General features: G+C 41.1%; 1 protein-coding gene across 4 annotated transcripts in view; it reads right to left on the reverse strand.

Moving 5' to 3' along the window:
- LOC126365875 (voltage-dependent calcium channel subunit alpha-2/delta-3) overlaps positions 1–16,065 on the reverse strand; it is an 859,858-nt gene that overhangs the window by 253,713 nt on the left and 590,080 nt on the right. For 2 of the 4 annotated variants that reach the window (XM_050008567.1, XM_050008565.1), the window contains exons 12-13: positions 10,886–10,960; positions 10,093–10,113 (exon numbers count right to left, since the gene is read on the reverse strand). In XM_050008567.1, coding sequence (XP_049864524.1) covers positions 10,093–10,113; positions 10,886–10,960 — 96 coding nt within the window. The remainder of the gene's footprint in view (positions 1–10,092; positions 10,114–10,885; positions 10,961–16,065) is intronic. The other 2 variants (XM_050008568.1, XM_050008566.1) reach the window with 1 other exon arrangement.

Here is a 16,065-nt window from a genome sequence, read left to right on the forward strand (position 1 = left end):
ATAGCTTTCAGGATAACATGTGAGGAAAACACAAGCTCGGTTCCACATGATTAATGTTTTTGGAATCCACACTGTTTGGCATAAATGAGATCATTCTGTTTGAGATACTTCATTACACTTCAGTTCAGACTATGTTCTAACCTTCTACAACAAATGGATGTCAAAGATACTGGATTGTAGTTTTGTGGACACTTCTGCTGCCTTTATGGTAAATGGATGTAAACTGTACTTTCTTTCAAACTCTTTTTCTTCATTTTCTTTAATGGCCTCACCTCCACGAGCTTTGGTGAAAAGTAGTATGATCTGTTGTTTATCCACGGCTTTTCTAAATAGCAATTCTGTGCTCAATCCAAATTACTGGTTTAGCCAGGTTAATACTCCGTGTCTAGTACCACATCTGCCATCTATCATTGCTTGAAGTATTGGTTTGCAATAGGCTGCTGTGCATTAGATGGCCAAAGCCTTGGAGTCTTCTTCTCCTGATGGTATTGAGAATTTTTCCAAATTTTTGTTCCTACATCATAGTTCTGCCCCATTTGTGACTACTTGTTGATGGTATCCTCAGTATCATTTGATACTCCAAAATTTGAAATGCCTCCATTTGCTTATATAAAACTGAGGTAAGTGTCCATCAATTAACTCCAAAGGGTAGGACATTGAAAACATGGCGTTTAAGTAGTTGAGTGCAAAGTGTCATGGCTAGACAGAGTTTCTTAACTATCTGGATAGAATTTCTGGCCTGCTCAATCTGCAGTGAATTTCTTGAGAGAAGTCCCAGTTATCATTGATTTGACACCGCAAATATTTATATGCTAAAATCCTTTCTATTTTATCATTACTGAGTGAAATAGTGTCCTCAATTTTATCTCAGTTTCTGACATTTTTCTTCTTGACATTTAAATGTAACTCCATGGTGCTGCTCTTTTCAATAATAATGTTTAATAGTTCTTGCAGTTCTTATAGCCTGGCTGCAAGTGAGACATTATAATAAGCATATATGATGTTATTGGTAACTCCATTAAATCACTTCTCCTTGATACTTTCCACCAAGAACATCTTGGAAATTCTTTTCAGAAAAGATGCTGAAAAGTAACTGGGAGAGAATGCAGCCCTGGCAAACTCCTTTCATAATCAATACTTCCTCTGACAGTTGACTATTGACATGCATGACAGTACTTTGATTCCAGTAAAGATTTCCAATCAACTTATGTCACAACCATTCAGTCTACCCAAGACATCCATCAGTCTGCCACAATGAACAGTGACAAACGTTTCTCAACACACGCATCACAAAATCATTGAATAAATAGTTGAAGGCTGAGTAACACTTCCTGAGACTCAAAACCTATCCTCAATCCAAACTGAGAGCCTCCAGTCTCCAATGCTCACCCCATATTTATGATACATCCTCAAAGGCAGTATTTTAAGGAATAAACTGATGGCAAGACTCATTAAACTGATTATTCTGCACCTGTTGCAGCACTTTCACTGAGCATTTTGGGAAGTGGTACAAATTCCAGACAGTCACTCATGTGGTAAGATTCCACTTTGGCAGATGCTGTTAAACAAACGAACCAACATGGAAAGAGACTGTTTGTTCTTGAGCAGTTTTAGAACTTCAATCTGCATTTTGTGAGGACCTGGAGTCTCCCACTCTTTGATATGGTTATGGCATGATCTACTTCTGCTATTGTGGTATCCATATCATCGCTCTCCCAGATGCCATGATCAACCAACCACTGCAATTGATTTGTTGTATGATTTCATTTGTTATGCAAGAGTTGAGTTTCTTACTCTCTGCAACATTTAGTTTTCCTTGGCTCACTTTATTCACTATAGTTTTAACTTGGACCCATGTTTCTTCCACATTATTTATACCTATGTTTGATTGGATGTGATCAAAGTTAGTGCACAGTGCTATTTGACCTTGCTCCTTGATGCTAGATCTTGAAGTTTATAGATCCCAATTCGGCAGCTTTTAACACTGGGTGACACTTTTTTCATTTTCATAGTTTTTGTGATTAGCAAAAGGTTATGATCAGATGTGCCAGGATATGCTATACCCAAGATCTTCACAAAAGCAACTGACAACCCCTTGGGCACCTCCGTCAAGCCTGCACCCAACATGGCCCATGCATACTTCAGCTTTGCAGACTCTCCCTGTCACAGTACCAGATGGACATCAGGTGGGAGTTCCAGCACTAGCACAGGCCAGCACTTCCAAGGAACCTATTCATGCCCACTGCACATGTGACCAGAAAACAGTGCCACAAGTATTCCACCACCAGCCACTATAAAGTTTGGCATCAGAGCTGCACAAGCTAGTTCTTCTGGCTTTGGGAGCCTCTGGGCAGGTGGTATTCACCCTTTTGTCTTAGGACATTCTCAAAGCACACCATAGGGACCAATGCCACTATATTCTGCCTTCATTGTAGTTTCCTTGGTGCAATCACATTGTCTACAGGGTAGACTTTTATGCTCATATGCTGGTGTTATTCAAGACAGCTTATTCAGACTTGGAATATTTTTCATACAAGTGTATTTGCCTATGAAGACCCAATCATGTTACTTTGCCAGACTCTGGAATCATCACACTGTCGAGTCTCCATACCTGTGAGACACTGTAATTGTGATTTTATTACCATAAAAGCAGATGTTTCTTTCTTTGGTCAATAAACGTTTTAAAACTTTGTTCATTATTTTCCCTGTGTCAGTGTGAATGACACATCAGTTTGGCCACAAGGAAGAATTTTAGCGATGTGTATATGCCAATCGTGCCTTTTTGCATTTCAACAATGTTTCACCTGCAGGCTTATCATCATGGAACAGATAGACTTTTCACAAAATTGCTATTTGTCCATCAACAGTTACAACGAAATGTGGAATTATTGTTTGAGCATATAACTACAGGTACTCCCACCCTCCCGGAACTCTCCAATCACCTGGCAGCTCTTTTGTTCACAGTCTTTTGACTCTGATCAGCACCTTTGGCATTCCAACAATTTAACAAGAATGTGAAACCTTGGCCAGACTACAATGCCCAGCTAGAGCAGCATTTCTTTTCATTCAGAATAATAGAGAACAAATAACATTGTATTTATTTCCTTGCCTGTGTGGAACCAGAGATTTTCCAAATCCTCAGGCAGTTAATCCCTGAATCAAAGCCATATTCACTCCCGTATGAACAACTAAGGTCCAGTCTTCCAGAATACTTTGATGCACACGTCCATGCTGCCACTGCAAGGCCCAAATTTTTCAGTCACAAACAAGACAATCAAACATATATATAGAGTGGATTGCCCAGTTGCAGAGCCTGTTTAGAGACTGCCATATCCAATGCGCTAACGCCAACTGTATGCTGAATCTTTGGTCAGAGACATGATCCTTGTCCACACAGCAGATGACAATTTTCATACAGACCTACTCAAGTTGAATAATCCTTGTTTGGAAATGTGACTCCCTATCATCCAAGCATTCAAACAATCACTCCATTCCACAGAAGCTATTCAAGATCCTCCAACAGTGTTTGTGACAAAGCTACGGTCAGAAAACAAGATCCAGCCCAGAGGCAGCCTCCTAACCCCACCAATCATCCATATCGTCAACATTCATAGCAATTTTCCTCTTGTAGTCAAAGTCTCTGCAGCAATAGTGCTGATTCAGGAGGGAAAAGGACAATAGGTGTGGCACATAAAATGTCAGTGAACTGTAACAGCTGGGACAAAGCTGACCAAGAATCAGTGGTTGACAACACTCCATACCCACCCAACAGCTTTGTTCCCTCATACCATCAGTCCCATGTGCCTCTCACTTCAAGTCAATGGACATCCAGTCAATTTTCTGCTTGGTAAAGGATTTTTGGCTGCCATCATTGATTGGATCATATATTCAACTTTTGGAGCACCAATTCCAGCCATTCCGTCAGCATCTAAGGAGCTCCACTAATGATATCAACCGTATCAAAGGACATTTTCAGGCCATAATCTTGTATCACTAATGCACAATTCAACAACATATTCTGTTAGCAGACAAACAGCATCATTTCAACCTTCAGGGGATGGACTTATTCTCTGCTCTCTGAGTTGAGATCCATGATGCTCAACCTGCCATTCACTCAGTGACTACAAACAGATTCACACCTGTTTTCAAGCATCCCATCTCTGGAGTTACGAATTTTGCAGTGGATATGGACCTTCTTCCTACAGCCAAATTGCACTTCTACAAAGCCTGCTATGTTCCATTTGTCCTTAAAGACAAAGTACAGGACAAAGACGCAGGCATCATCACTCCATTGGCCAACAGCCAAAGGGCAATGCCCATAGTTCTAGTGGAAAAACCAACTGCTGTACTATGAGTTTGTGGAGATTTTAAGTGAACAGTCAACACAAAATCCATTGTGGATGTGTAATCAATTTCTAAGTTTGATGCTCTGATGACTCCACTGGCAGCGGGCAAACTATATGCCAAAATCGATCTTAAAGATGCCTATTTACAGCTCCCTTACAATACAGTACAATCATCTTCCATTCAGAACTGCTAGTTTTCACTATATTTCAAAGGTGCCTGGAGCAACTGGTCCAGCCACTTCCTGGTATAGTCAACTATCTGGACAACTTACTACCTGCAGGCAAGGGTGACAAGGAATTATTGGACAACCTGGAGGTCCTCTTCACAGAGCTACATGAGGCCAATCTCAAATAGCACAAAGACAAGTGTCTCTTCTTTGTCTCTCAAGTCACATACTTAGGATATACTTATTCATGGCCTTAGGTTTTCATCTTACACCAGAATATGTTGATACCATCCAAAATCTACATACACAAACAAACACAGTTCAGCTTCAATCTGCATTAAGACACCTGAACTACTACAGGCATTTTATACCACATGCAGCTGCAATCATGGAACCACTACACCAACTACTGTGGAAATATGTCAAGTGGCAATGGACCCTAGAATGTGCCATGGCACTCTCAAAGCTCAAGCAATCACTCCTGCATCCCACATGCTTAATGGCTTATGATGTGCGATACCCATTGGTATAGGAAGCAGGCGCCTCAGATTATGGTCTAGGGGCGGTTCTCTCTAACATCATCAATGGAGGTGAATAGGCAATTTTATTTGTGTCCAAAACTCTTGTCTACTTCACAGTGCAATTACAGCCAAATATAATAAGAAGCCCTGGCCATCATCTTCGGTGTAAAGAAATTCCATGATTACATCTACGGCCACCACTTGACAGTCATGACTGAACACAAACTGCTTCTGTTGTCATTCAATGCAATAGTCACTATTCACACTTGCACTACACAGCCCTTCATCTTTCTGTCTACACATAAGATATCCCATGTCTAACAACATCACAGCATGCCATCTCAGACCTGCTATCTCATTTACCTGTGGGCAACGACAAGGTGTTCAATGACAAATCTGGGCTGTGTTTTCACTTGGACATCACTCTGGCTTAGGTTGTCAGTCACCTCCTGCTCACTGCAAAACTCACCGCACAACACATCAACATGGATCCCACATTTAGGGCAGTCAGCATCACTGTCCAGAGCAGATGCCCCCCACACCAGAAAGGCATCAGCAATCCAGAAACCGAAGGATTCTGGCCTCACTGACATGAAATCTTATTGCTGCTCAATATCTGTCTCATACAAGATGGTGCTGTTATTCCAACAACCTTACAGTAATGGGTGTTGTAGCACCTACATGAAGGACACTTGGGCACTATCCTGATTAAATGCATCACAGGGCAGAATGTGAATGGGAGAACATGGACACAGCCATTACCACCTTAGTCTCTTCCTGTCATACAGGCCAAAGCAAACAGGCAGATTCCCGTCACCATTATTACCCCTGGCCTGACACCTCTGAACCTTGGTCCAACCTACACATTGACTTTGCTGGACCTTTCCTTAGCTTCTCCTGACTTATTGTGGTCAATGTGGGAAGCACATTTCCCTATGTCTCCAAAATGTCAGACACACCCTCAGACTGCAGCATCCACACTCTTTCAAATATTTTTGCCACTGAAGGACTTCCCAAAACAATTGTTTCAGACAGTTGACATTTACATTGTTTATGCAATTTTGAGAAAAAAAAATAGCTTCCAACTGATACACACAACACCTTTCACCCAGCTTCCAATGGCAAGGCAGAAAGATTCATCAGGACATTCAAAACACAAATGACCAAACTCCGTCAGCACCATCCATTAGACGACAAGCTCTTGTTATTCTCGGCATCCTATCAAGCTACTTCCCAGGAGAGCTCCTCTCCAGCAGAGAAACTACATGGATGTTCTCACCAGTTCCAACTCTTTCTGCTGCAACCTTAGTCTGGCCCTGAAGCCACTCAGCACACTCAGCACCATCACTTTACCATTCAAAACCCTGTGTGGGCCCTTAAATTTTCTTGGGGCAACAACAATGGCTACCTGTCACCATCTCCCATCTCTTTGACTAATCTATGGCGGAAATTACTTTGGCTAACGGTGTCACCTGCTAGAAGCACATCTATCAGCTCAAAAAATGCCTGGGTCCTGGTATAACAGACACAGGTATAACTCTGGTTGCTATTCCAGAGCCACCACCCTCATCAACCGGATGGCAGAGGACAGGGCAGCCAACTGAGATATGGACAATGCAACCCAGAGCCAGAACGCTGCCTCTACCACAGTGACACCAGAAGCCATCCCCATGAACTTGGATGCTGCACTGACTGCAGTCCAGCACCCACATGAGGACATCAAGATGGGCTGCAGCCTCTCGTTCTTTTCTGGTGGGCGAGGTATGAAATACCAGAGATATTCACAGAAGCAGTTGGCAAACCTCTGGGCACCTCAGGCATGCTTGCAGCCTTCAGTGTCGCAGACTCGCCCTGTCACAGTAACGGATGGACATAAGGTGGTGGTACCAGCACTAGCAGAGGCTGCCCCTTCCAAGGGACCTATTTGTGTCCACCATCCATATGGCAAAAACATAGTGCCATGAGTATTCCACTGGTGGCCACTATAAAACTTGGTGCCAGGGCACACATATCAGTTCTTCCGGCTTTGAGAACCTCTCCTAACATACAGGTGGGAGCTATTTACCTCCTTGTCTTAGGATGCGCTCAAACCCCACCATATGGACTGCCACTGCTGTATTCAGCCTCCATCGTTGTTCCCTTGGCACAATCAGACGGTATCCAGGATAAACATTTATGCTCATATGCTGGTGTTATTCAGGACAGCTTATTCGGACTTATAATATTTGCCAAAGACATATATTTGTCTAAGAAGACCCTAATTGTGATACTTTGACAGACTCTGGAATCACCATACTGTCCAGTCTTCATACCTGTGAGATACTGTAATTGTGATTTTATTATCAATGAAGCTGGCTTTTTTTTCTTTGGTCAATAAACGTTTGTAAACTTTGATCACTGTTTTTCACGTGTCGGTGTGACTTATGGAATCTCTGAATTGTTTGTAGACAAGGATGCAGTAATTTGATTGTTCACGCATAGAGACGATGTAGAGGCAACTCAAAATGAGGTGACCAATTTTCTCATCATTGCCAGTCTCTAAAATAAAATTTTCTACCATATCAGCATGTCAATTATAGCCTACCTGGCAATGAAATCATCCATCACTGCAGGATCCTCTGTTGGTTTGGTGAAAGACAGGGCTGTCTTGAGTTGGGTGGAAAAATGATTCGAAACCAACATATCATGCACTGGTGCATACATTTGGATAACTTTCTGCAGAATAGGTTCTGCATTGAACTGGAAGAAAATGACCTTACAGGACACAGGTACAACTTTCTTGACAGTCTGTCTGATAACTGGATGAACCGTGAACACTACTCCATTGAAATTGTAGGGACCATTTTTGCCAGTATAATACACTTGATAACAGTTAACCATTCCCAAATTAGGCCAGAACATCCCACTCATTCTAAGGATCTCAACTTGAAGTCTTTCTGCCCCTCTGATGGCTTTGTAGTCTTTCCACTTTGAAATAAGCTGCTGCTATTCCACGTCACTATCCGTCTCGTGAGTGGTCCAGAGATTCTTAGCACCCCTGATAACTGGGGGCCATGGCTTTTCAGTTTTACAGTCATGTTAAAGACTTTCCTGTGGAGTAAGTATGATGTGATTGCCTGTTGCCTTCCTTGTGCAGTTTTCAGACTGGGCTGCATTCTCAAACATGGGTCACCACAGCAGATAGTATCTAGAGTGTGGCCAAGGTGAACAAATAATGAAGCTGTTACCATCTATCATCATGGATTCCAGTTGAATTTCTTCTGCTGATGGACTATATCCCTCCATAAAGGCTAATTCACCTGAAGCCATGGCCTGTTAGGGCCATCAGGTTATTTTCTGTCAACATTTCTCAGGACTGGAACAGTGGCTGTACACTGTGCTCCACTGCCATAGCAGGATATTCTGGCATGTTTTTTTTTTTTGTTCAGGATCATTGGTATATTATACTCAAAAGAGGGGCTAATTCATCTGTAAGTTCAGTGGAAAATCTGAAAGGGATTCCATCAGACCCTGGAGCTCTGTTTAATTTTGATGACTTCAGCTGTTTCTCAACACAACTGACATTAATACCTATTTCACTCTTTTCTGCGATGATTGGGTAATTAAATTGGGGAATTACTCCTGAGTTTTACTTTGTAAAGGAACATTTGAAAATGGAGTAAAGTATTCTCTGCTTTTGCTTTGCTAACCTCAGTTTCAGTTCTTCTCTTGTCCATGAGTGTCTGGACACTAATTGAGGGTCCACTATAAGTCTTTTACATAAGTCCAAAATTTGTGTTTTGTGAGAGGGCTTTCAATAAGATTCTAGTACAGTAGTCACTGAAGTCTTCCCACATTGCCGTTTTGACAGCTAAATGTGTTTTATTTAGCATCTTTTCATCTATAACCCAATGCTCTGTCATATATTTATTGAGCATTTACATGTTTCTTGACAGAGACTACATACCATGGTAGGTCCATCTCATCTTGTTCCACTACGTAAATATCTAGCCCGTGCTTGGCCAACTATTTTTCTAAACTTCAGCCACAATTCATGACACTGCTCCTTCCCAGAGACAAATGCATTGATTCCTTGTTGAGATATGATTTGTATTTCATTATAATTACCACAAATCAATCCTATAACAACTTATGGACATTGTGTCACATTTATATAGATTTTGTAACAGCAGAAAATATTTAAAGATAACAGAACAAGTTGTAATGTTACAAAATTTTGAATGGATGGTAACTTATAGGCAACAACACAATCATGAAGGTTAGCTGTTTGAGCATCATGAAAAGTGTAGATGTCTTTATTGATACATTACTTTTTAGAGCAAAAGAAGAAAGCCTTACTGACAATTTCTTAAAACAGATATATTAAAACAGAGTCCACAAAAGCAGAAGAAAACAAAATTCACATCTACTCACAAACAGAGCAAAGGAAAAGGACTGTCTAAAAGCTTCCATACGAGCCCTGATTTCTCACATCTTATCTTCATGGTCCTTATGTGAAATAAACATTGGCCTCAAAAGCCAGTTCTCTAAATTTGCGAATAGTGTCTTGTGGAAAGAGCATCATCATCCCTCCAGGAATTCCCATTTTTCACTTCATTAAGCACTTCCACAATACTTGTGTGCTGATCAAACCTGTTGGTAACAAATCTAACTCCCACCACTGAATTGTTTCGATTCTTTCCTTAACCTGCCGTGATGGGGACCCCAAACACTTTAACAGTCTCCTTTATGAATGAACTACACTTTCCCAAAATTCTCCTAATAAAATGAAGGTGAACATTGGCCTTCTCCACTACCAATCTGACATGCTCATTCCATTTCATAACACTTTGCAATATTATGCCTAGCATTAATCGAAGTGACCGTGTCTAGCTGCACCTTGCTTATGCTGTGTTCTTGTCTGATCTAGCAGAAAAATGACTGTATAAAAAAATAAAGGAGTGCAAATGATTTAGAGAAACAAAAGTCATTCAGTAGCACAGGGCCTGAAACAACATGGTAGCAAAATATTGCAACTACCAAATTAAAATACCTAGGTTTTTTTTATGTGAAACTTACCTGACCATTTCCATTCTTGATCTACAGTGACAGACATGGAAAAGGACATGGATTTTTAAGTTACAGCAACTACAATTTTTTTGCAATATGCTGCAACTGCTAGTCAAATAGTATACTACAAGCTACATTTTCCACAACTGATTCTAATCAATTCTGTTTTTGCAGTGTATTTAAATCAAAGACTTTCCATGTAGGAACTTAATTATGCCTGTTCTTAAATCATACAATATAGTAATGTGAAAAATGTCTTTTTAAATAAAAACTGCTGTTGATCAAAAATCATGTTGTGTATTTCCCTTTCAACATATTTCACATATTCTTTATGTCAGACAGATGACCAAATGTACAATAACAATTCTACACAGTCACATTTCTACTCTTACCTTGCATAAATGTGTGTGTGTGTGTGTGTGTGTGTGTGTGTGTGTGTGTGTGTGTGTACAAGTGTATAGGTGTGTGAAGGTTTTAGGTGGTAATGAATTTAAAAGCAGTGCAAAATTTAAAGAATCAAATGCTATGAAAATCTTCATTATTACTAACACTTTTGAATGTTATTGATTATCATCAAGTACCTCATGACCAGCAATCATCAGGTATCTCATGTTTGGTGACAGTGACACAATCGAACTCAATAGTTATAATAAAGATTTCATCGCAGCTAGCAGTGCTACAACACAAGTTTTAATAAATATCCACAAGCTGTGGGACTCAATTACAATACTGAAAACTGTTATGATTTGTGATATGAAATATATGTATGGAGAAACTTTGTTACTAATTAACAATACTTTACCAATGGCCGGAGATCTGGATGGTACAATATATGACCATTGTTGTTAATAATGAAAGAGTAGCCATTGACACCAAGCTGCAAAGAAGAAGAATTTCAGTTATCAATAACTCTTCAGCCGATGTGACTGACAAACAGCGCATTTAAATACTGTTATTGAAGACATGGTTTTTAATATTGTGTAATAACGTAAAATTAATTATTCAAGAAAAAAAGCACAAAAAATTCCATAAGATTAATTCAACATCTCTTTTTTTTAAAAAAAAAGCAAATAAGGGTAATAAGGATCATAAAAATATTGAATCAATAAACAAGAATTCTGGCAGGGTAATCTGCATTTCCTTTTTATCATTATTAATAATAAAACTGCAAAACCACTATGTCTGTCTGAACACATCACTCTAAAACGACCAGATGAATGTTTCATGAAGTTTTCACAGGTAATTTTAGTGTAACTTGGGGCAGCATACAGGCTTTATTTCATCAAAAGCAGATCATGGAAAGAAAAGTTATCATAATTTAAAAGTTTTATGTAATACACTCCTGGAAATGGAAAAAAGAACACATTGACACCGATGTGTCAGACCCACCATACTTGCTCCGGACACTGCGACAGGGCTGTACAAGCAATGATCACACACACGGCACAGCGGACACATCAGGAACCGCGGTGTTGGCCGTCGAATGGCGCTAGCTGCGCAGCATTTGTGCACTGCCGCCGTCAGTGTCAGCCAGTTTGCCGTGGCATACAGAGCTCCATCGCAGTCTTTAACACTGGTAGCATGCCGCGACAGCGTGGACGTGAACCGTATGTGCAGTTGACGGACTTTGAGCGAGGGCGTATAGTGGGCATGCGGGAGGCCGGGTGGACGTACCGCCGAATTGCTCAACACGTGGGGCGTGAGGTCTCCACAGTACATTGATGTTGTCGCCAGTGGTCGGCGGAAGGTGCACGTGCCCGTCGACCTGGGACCGGACCGCAGCGACGCACGGATGCACGCCAAGACCGTAGGATCCTACGCAGTGCCGTAGGGGACCGTACCGCCACTTCCCAGCAAATTAGGGACACTGTTGCTCCTGGGGTATTGGCGAGGACCATTCGCAACCGTCTCCATGAAGCTGGGCTACGGTCCCGCACACCGTTAGGCCGTCTTCCGCTCACGCCCCAACATCGTGCAGCCCGCCTCCAGTGGTGTCGCGACAGGTGTGAATGGAGGGACGAATGGAGATGTGTCGTCTTCAGCGATGAGAGTCGCTTCTGCCTTGGTGCCAATGATGGTCGTATGCGTGTTTGGCGCCGTGCAGGTGAGCGTCACAATCAGGACTGCATACGACCGAGGCACACAGGGCCAACACCCGGCATCATGGTGTGGGGAGCGATCTCCTACACTGGCCGTACACCTCTGGTGATCGTCAAGGGGACACTGAATAGTTCATGATACATCCAAACTGTCATCGAACCCATCGTTCCACCATTCCTAGACCGGCAAGGGAACTTGCTGTTCCAACAGGACAATGCACGTCCGCATGTATCCCGTGCCACCCAACGTGCTCTAGAAGGTGTAAGTCAACTACCATGGCCAGCAAGATCTCCGGATCTGTCCCCCACTGAGCATGTTTGGGACTGGATGAAGCGTCGTCTCACGCGGTCTGCACGTCCAGCACGAACGCTGGTCCAACTGAGGCGCCAGGTGGAAATGGCATGGCAAGCCGTTCCACAGGACTTCATCCAGCATCTCTACGATCGTCTCCATGGGAGAATAGCAGCCTGCATTGCTGCGAAAGGTGGATATACACTGTACTAGTGCCGACATTTGCTTGCTCTGTTGCCTGTGTCTATGTGCCTGTGGTTCTGTCAGTGTGATCATGTGATGTATCTGACCCCAGGAATGTGTCAATAAAGTTTCCCCTTCCTGGGACAATGAATTCACGGTGTTCTTATTTCAATTTCCAGGAGTGTATTTTCTGCTTAGTAGCTTGGAGGTTAACCACCATGCCACAGTACCCCAAAGAACCAACTGAGAGCTGTGTTACTTCCATAGTACATCAAAGAACCAACAGACAGGCTGTTATTTTTAATTCTGGAAATTTACATCAGTGACAGAATTAGGCACTGCAATCTTATCTTTATGAATACAAACGACAGGGAATTTATATGGCTAAGATATATGGATTTACTGATTTCACTTTGTGTTAAAAACTTGCTTTGCTTCTTTTGACAGATTTTATTTATATTCTTTGCTATGAAAAAGGAATTGATTAACTTTGCTTTGTGGTTTGGGTGCCTAATCATTACATTTTGATTTCATTTTATTTATTAATATAAATACCTAGAAAGCAGTCGAGTCTTTCTGAATACACCAGAATGGCTAAGAAACTGATGACTATGTGGTCTCAAGAATCGGTGACACTTTGTGTGGCTCAAGAACATCTGGCTTTAACTTGTTCTTTGGAAACACCTTCTAAAAGTGAAGCACGACATAACTGTGATCAAGACTGTTATGCATTATCTCACTCCTAAGAACCCTTCACTCACAGAAGATTAAAGTTACTTCTGTCCAACGTAACATCATAGAAGCAGACATTTTGATGGTAAGTGATGCATGTGAGTGAGTTTTATACTCCAAATTTTGCTTATTCCTAACAATTTATTATTCTGATTTAAATATGTACAACTCCTATGAACTTACATTATGTCATGACCATAAACAAAGCACAAGATCATACACTGTGTTTTGTGAGCATGAAAATTAGTGTCAGCTGATTTTTGCACAACCAGCTCTACATGGCTCTCTCCCACCTTAGTGAAGCAAACAAGCTCTTCAATCATGTCCCCAATCATACTACTTTAAACATTTTATACAAAAAAGCTTTTTACCCAATCATACTACTTTAAAAGTCATATACAAATAAGCTTTTTAAGTCAAAAATAAACTCCATGTGTACGAAGTATCAGGTACAGACAAATACCCAGGCAACATTGGGTTCCTCAACTAGTTTTGAAGTGTGTGTGTGTGTGTGTGTGTGTTCATACTCTAGCTCAAGAAACGATTCATCCAAAAGTTCACAATTTTTTTTTTTTTTTTATGAATCAATGCTTCTGCTTTTTGCTTAATTGTCTCCTTTATTCCTAAAGTATTTATGTTCTACCAGAACTGATGTGGCCATTCCTGAGGACTGCTTTACTTTGTGTATGTCGAGCTAAAATTAAATACTTTTTGCTGCAACATATTTCACATCCTTGAAAGTCTCTCTGTTTTGAATCTATGACATACACAAAGTATCCAGTCTAATCCAAACTTAGCCACTGATAATAAGCTTCACTCATTGAACATTTTTTTTTTAAACACTGGGTTTTCCTATCTGAAATACAATATGTCCACAGCCAATATGCTCATACAACTCTCATGGAGTACTTCACAGTAATAATGAAAATATGAGGGCTATTCAGAAAGTAGGGGACATTTTGGCATTAAGAAAAAAATTAAGTACAAGAAATACATTTTATTATATACATCTGAAAGAGCGACTGACATACTACTTTTCCACATAGTCACCAAACACATTGAGGCACTTATCATAGCAATGGACAAGCTTCAAAAGACCTTTGTCATAAAATTCTGCCACCTGAGACTTCAGCCAGTGAGTCACACCCGCCTGCGTCGTCATCAAAGCACTGCATTGCAAGCCAGTTCTTCATCTTGGGAAACAAGTGGAAGTCGCTTGGTGCAAGATTGGCACTGTATGGCGGATGAGGGATAATTTCCCATTTGAATGAATAGAGGAGGTCTTTAGTGCAGTTTGCCATGTGAGGTCAGGCACTGTCATGCAAAAACAAGATTTTGGATGTCAGTTTTCCTTGGCATTTGTTTTGAACTGCTCTTCTAAGGCCATGCAAAGTTTGACAGTACCATGCAGAATTTATTGTTGCTCCACATTCAAGGAAATCAATATGAAGTACACCTTGCCTATCCCAAAACACTGTCGCCATCAGCTTCCTTGCTGAGAAGGTTTACAAACATTTTCTTCATTTTTGGAGGGACCTTCAGTGCCCCCACTCCAATTTTGTATCGCAACTGGCAAGTTTCACCCAAGTCTCATCACCGGTTACAATTCAAACCAGTAATGAATCACCATGTTTGTGGTAGGTCTCCAGAAATGTCAATGTTGTCCCCATTCACTGTTCTTTATGGTGGTCTGTAAGAAATTTAGGCACCCATCGTGCACAAAATTTGTGGTAGCCTAGCTTTTGAGTGACAATTTCAAACAACAACATCTGTGAAACTTGTGAAAAAGAAAGCAAAAGCTCCATTATTGTGAAGTGACGGTTTATATCATCAACTTTAGCGACAAGAATGTCAGTCACAATACTGAGGCGTCCACCCTTCTCTTCATCATGATTGTTGGTTTGGCCATTTTTAAACTGAATGCAACATTACCGGATGGAACATTCACTCACTACATTGTTTCCGTACACTTCGCACAGTTCACGATACATTTCTATAGGTTTTAGGTTTTTTGCCAACAAAAACCCTACCACAGACTGCACCTAACAACTGACGGGATCTTTGGTTGCAGTGCACATTTCAAATTCGAATATCGAAAAAACAAGACGTGCAGAGACGTTTCCGCTGTCATGGATGGATGCCGACTGAGCTGCCGAGAACACACATACCAAAATATATGTGATCGGCACACGCCTCGCAGCGTCAGCCACAAAAGGTTCCCTACTTTCTGAATGGTCCTCGTAAAGGTTTTTGCTTGTCAGCTGTTCAAAGACTGATAGGGGTCAGGCAAGGAAATTGACTGTCACAAATCCTCTTCAGTACTGCCCAGAAGCTGTCAGAGCACAGTGTATTTGACACTTACGCTCAATGGCCTAGAACCCACTAGCTGGTGATCCTTAAATAATAGTATTTTTGGTTGTTACATGTCTTTTCTGGCAGCTGGGGCAATGCTGTGTTATGCTGACAATACCTACAGCAGTGAGCCATCTGAGACAGATTATGAGACTTCAAAGTTGAGATAGGGTGATTAACATCTGAGGACAGAGTCATGGGAAATGGACATGTGAAAATACGGTGGCAAATATTACAGCAGGTATACCAAGGCATATATTATTTAATACACAAAGGTTAACCAAAGTATGTGACTTGTAGAATGTTTCGCATTAATCAGAAATA

This window comes from Schistocerca gregaria, chromosome 4 (genome assembly GCF_023897955.1).
Source record: "Schistocerca gregaria isolate iqSchGreg1 chromosome 4, iqSchGreg1.2, whole genome shotgun sequence".
Lineage (NCBI taxonomy): Eukaryota > Metazoa > Arthropoda > Insecta > Orthoptera > Acrididae > Schistocerca > Schistocerca gregaria.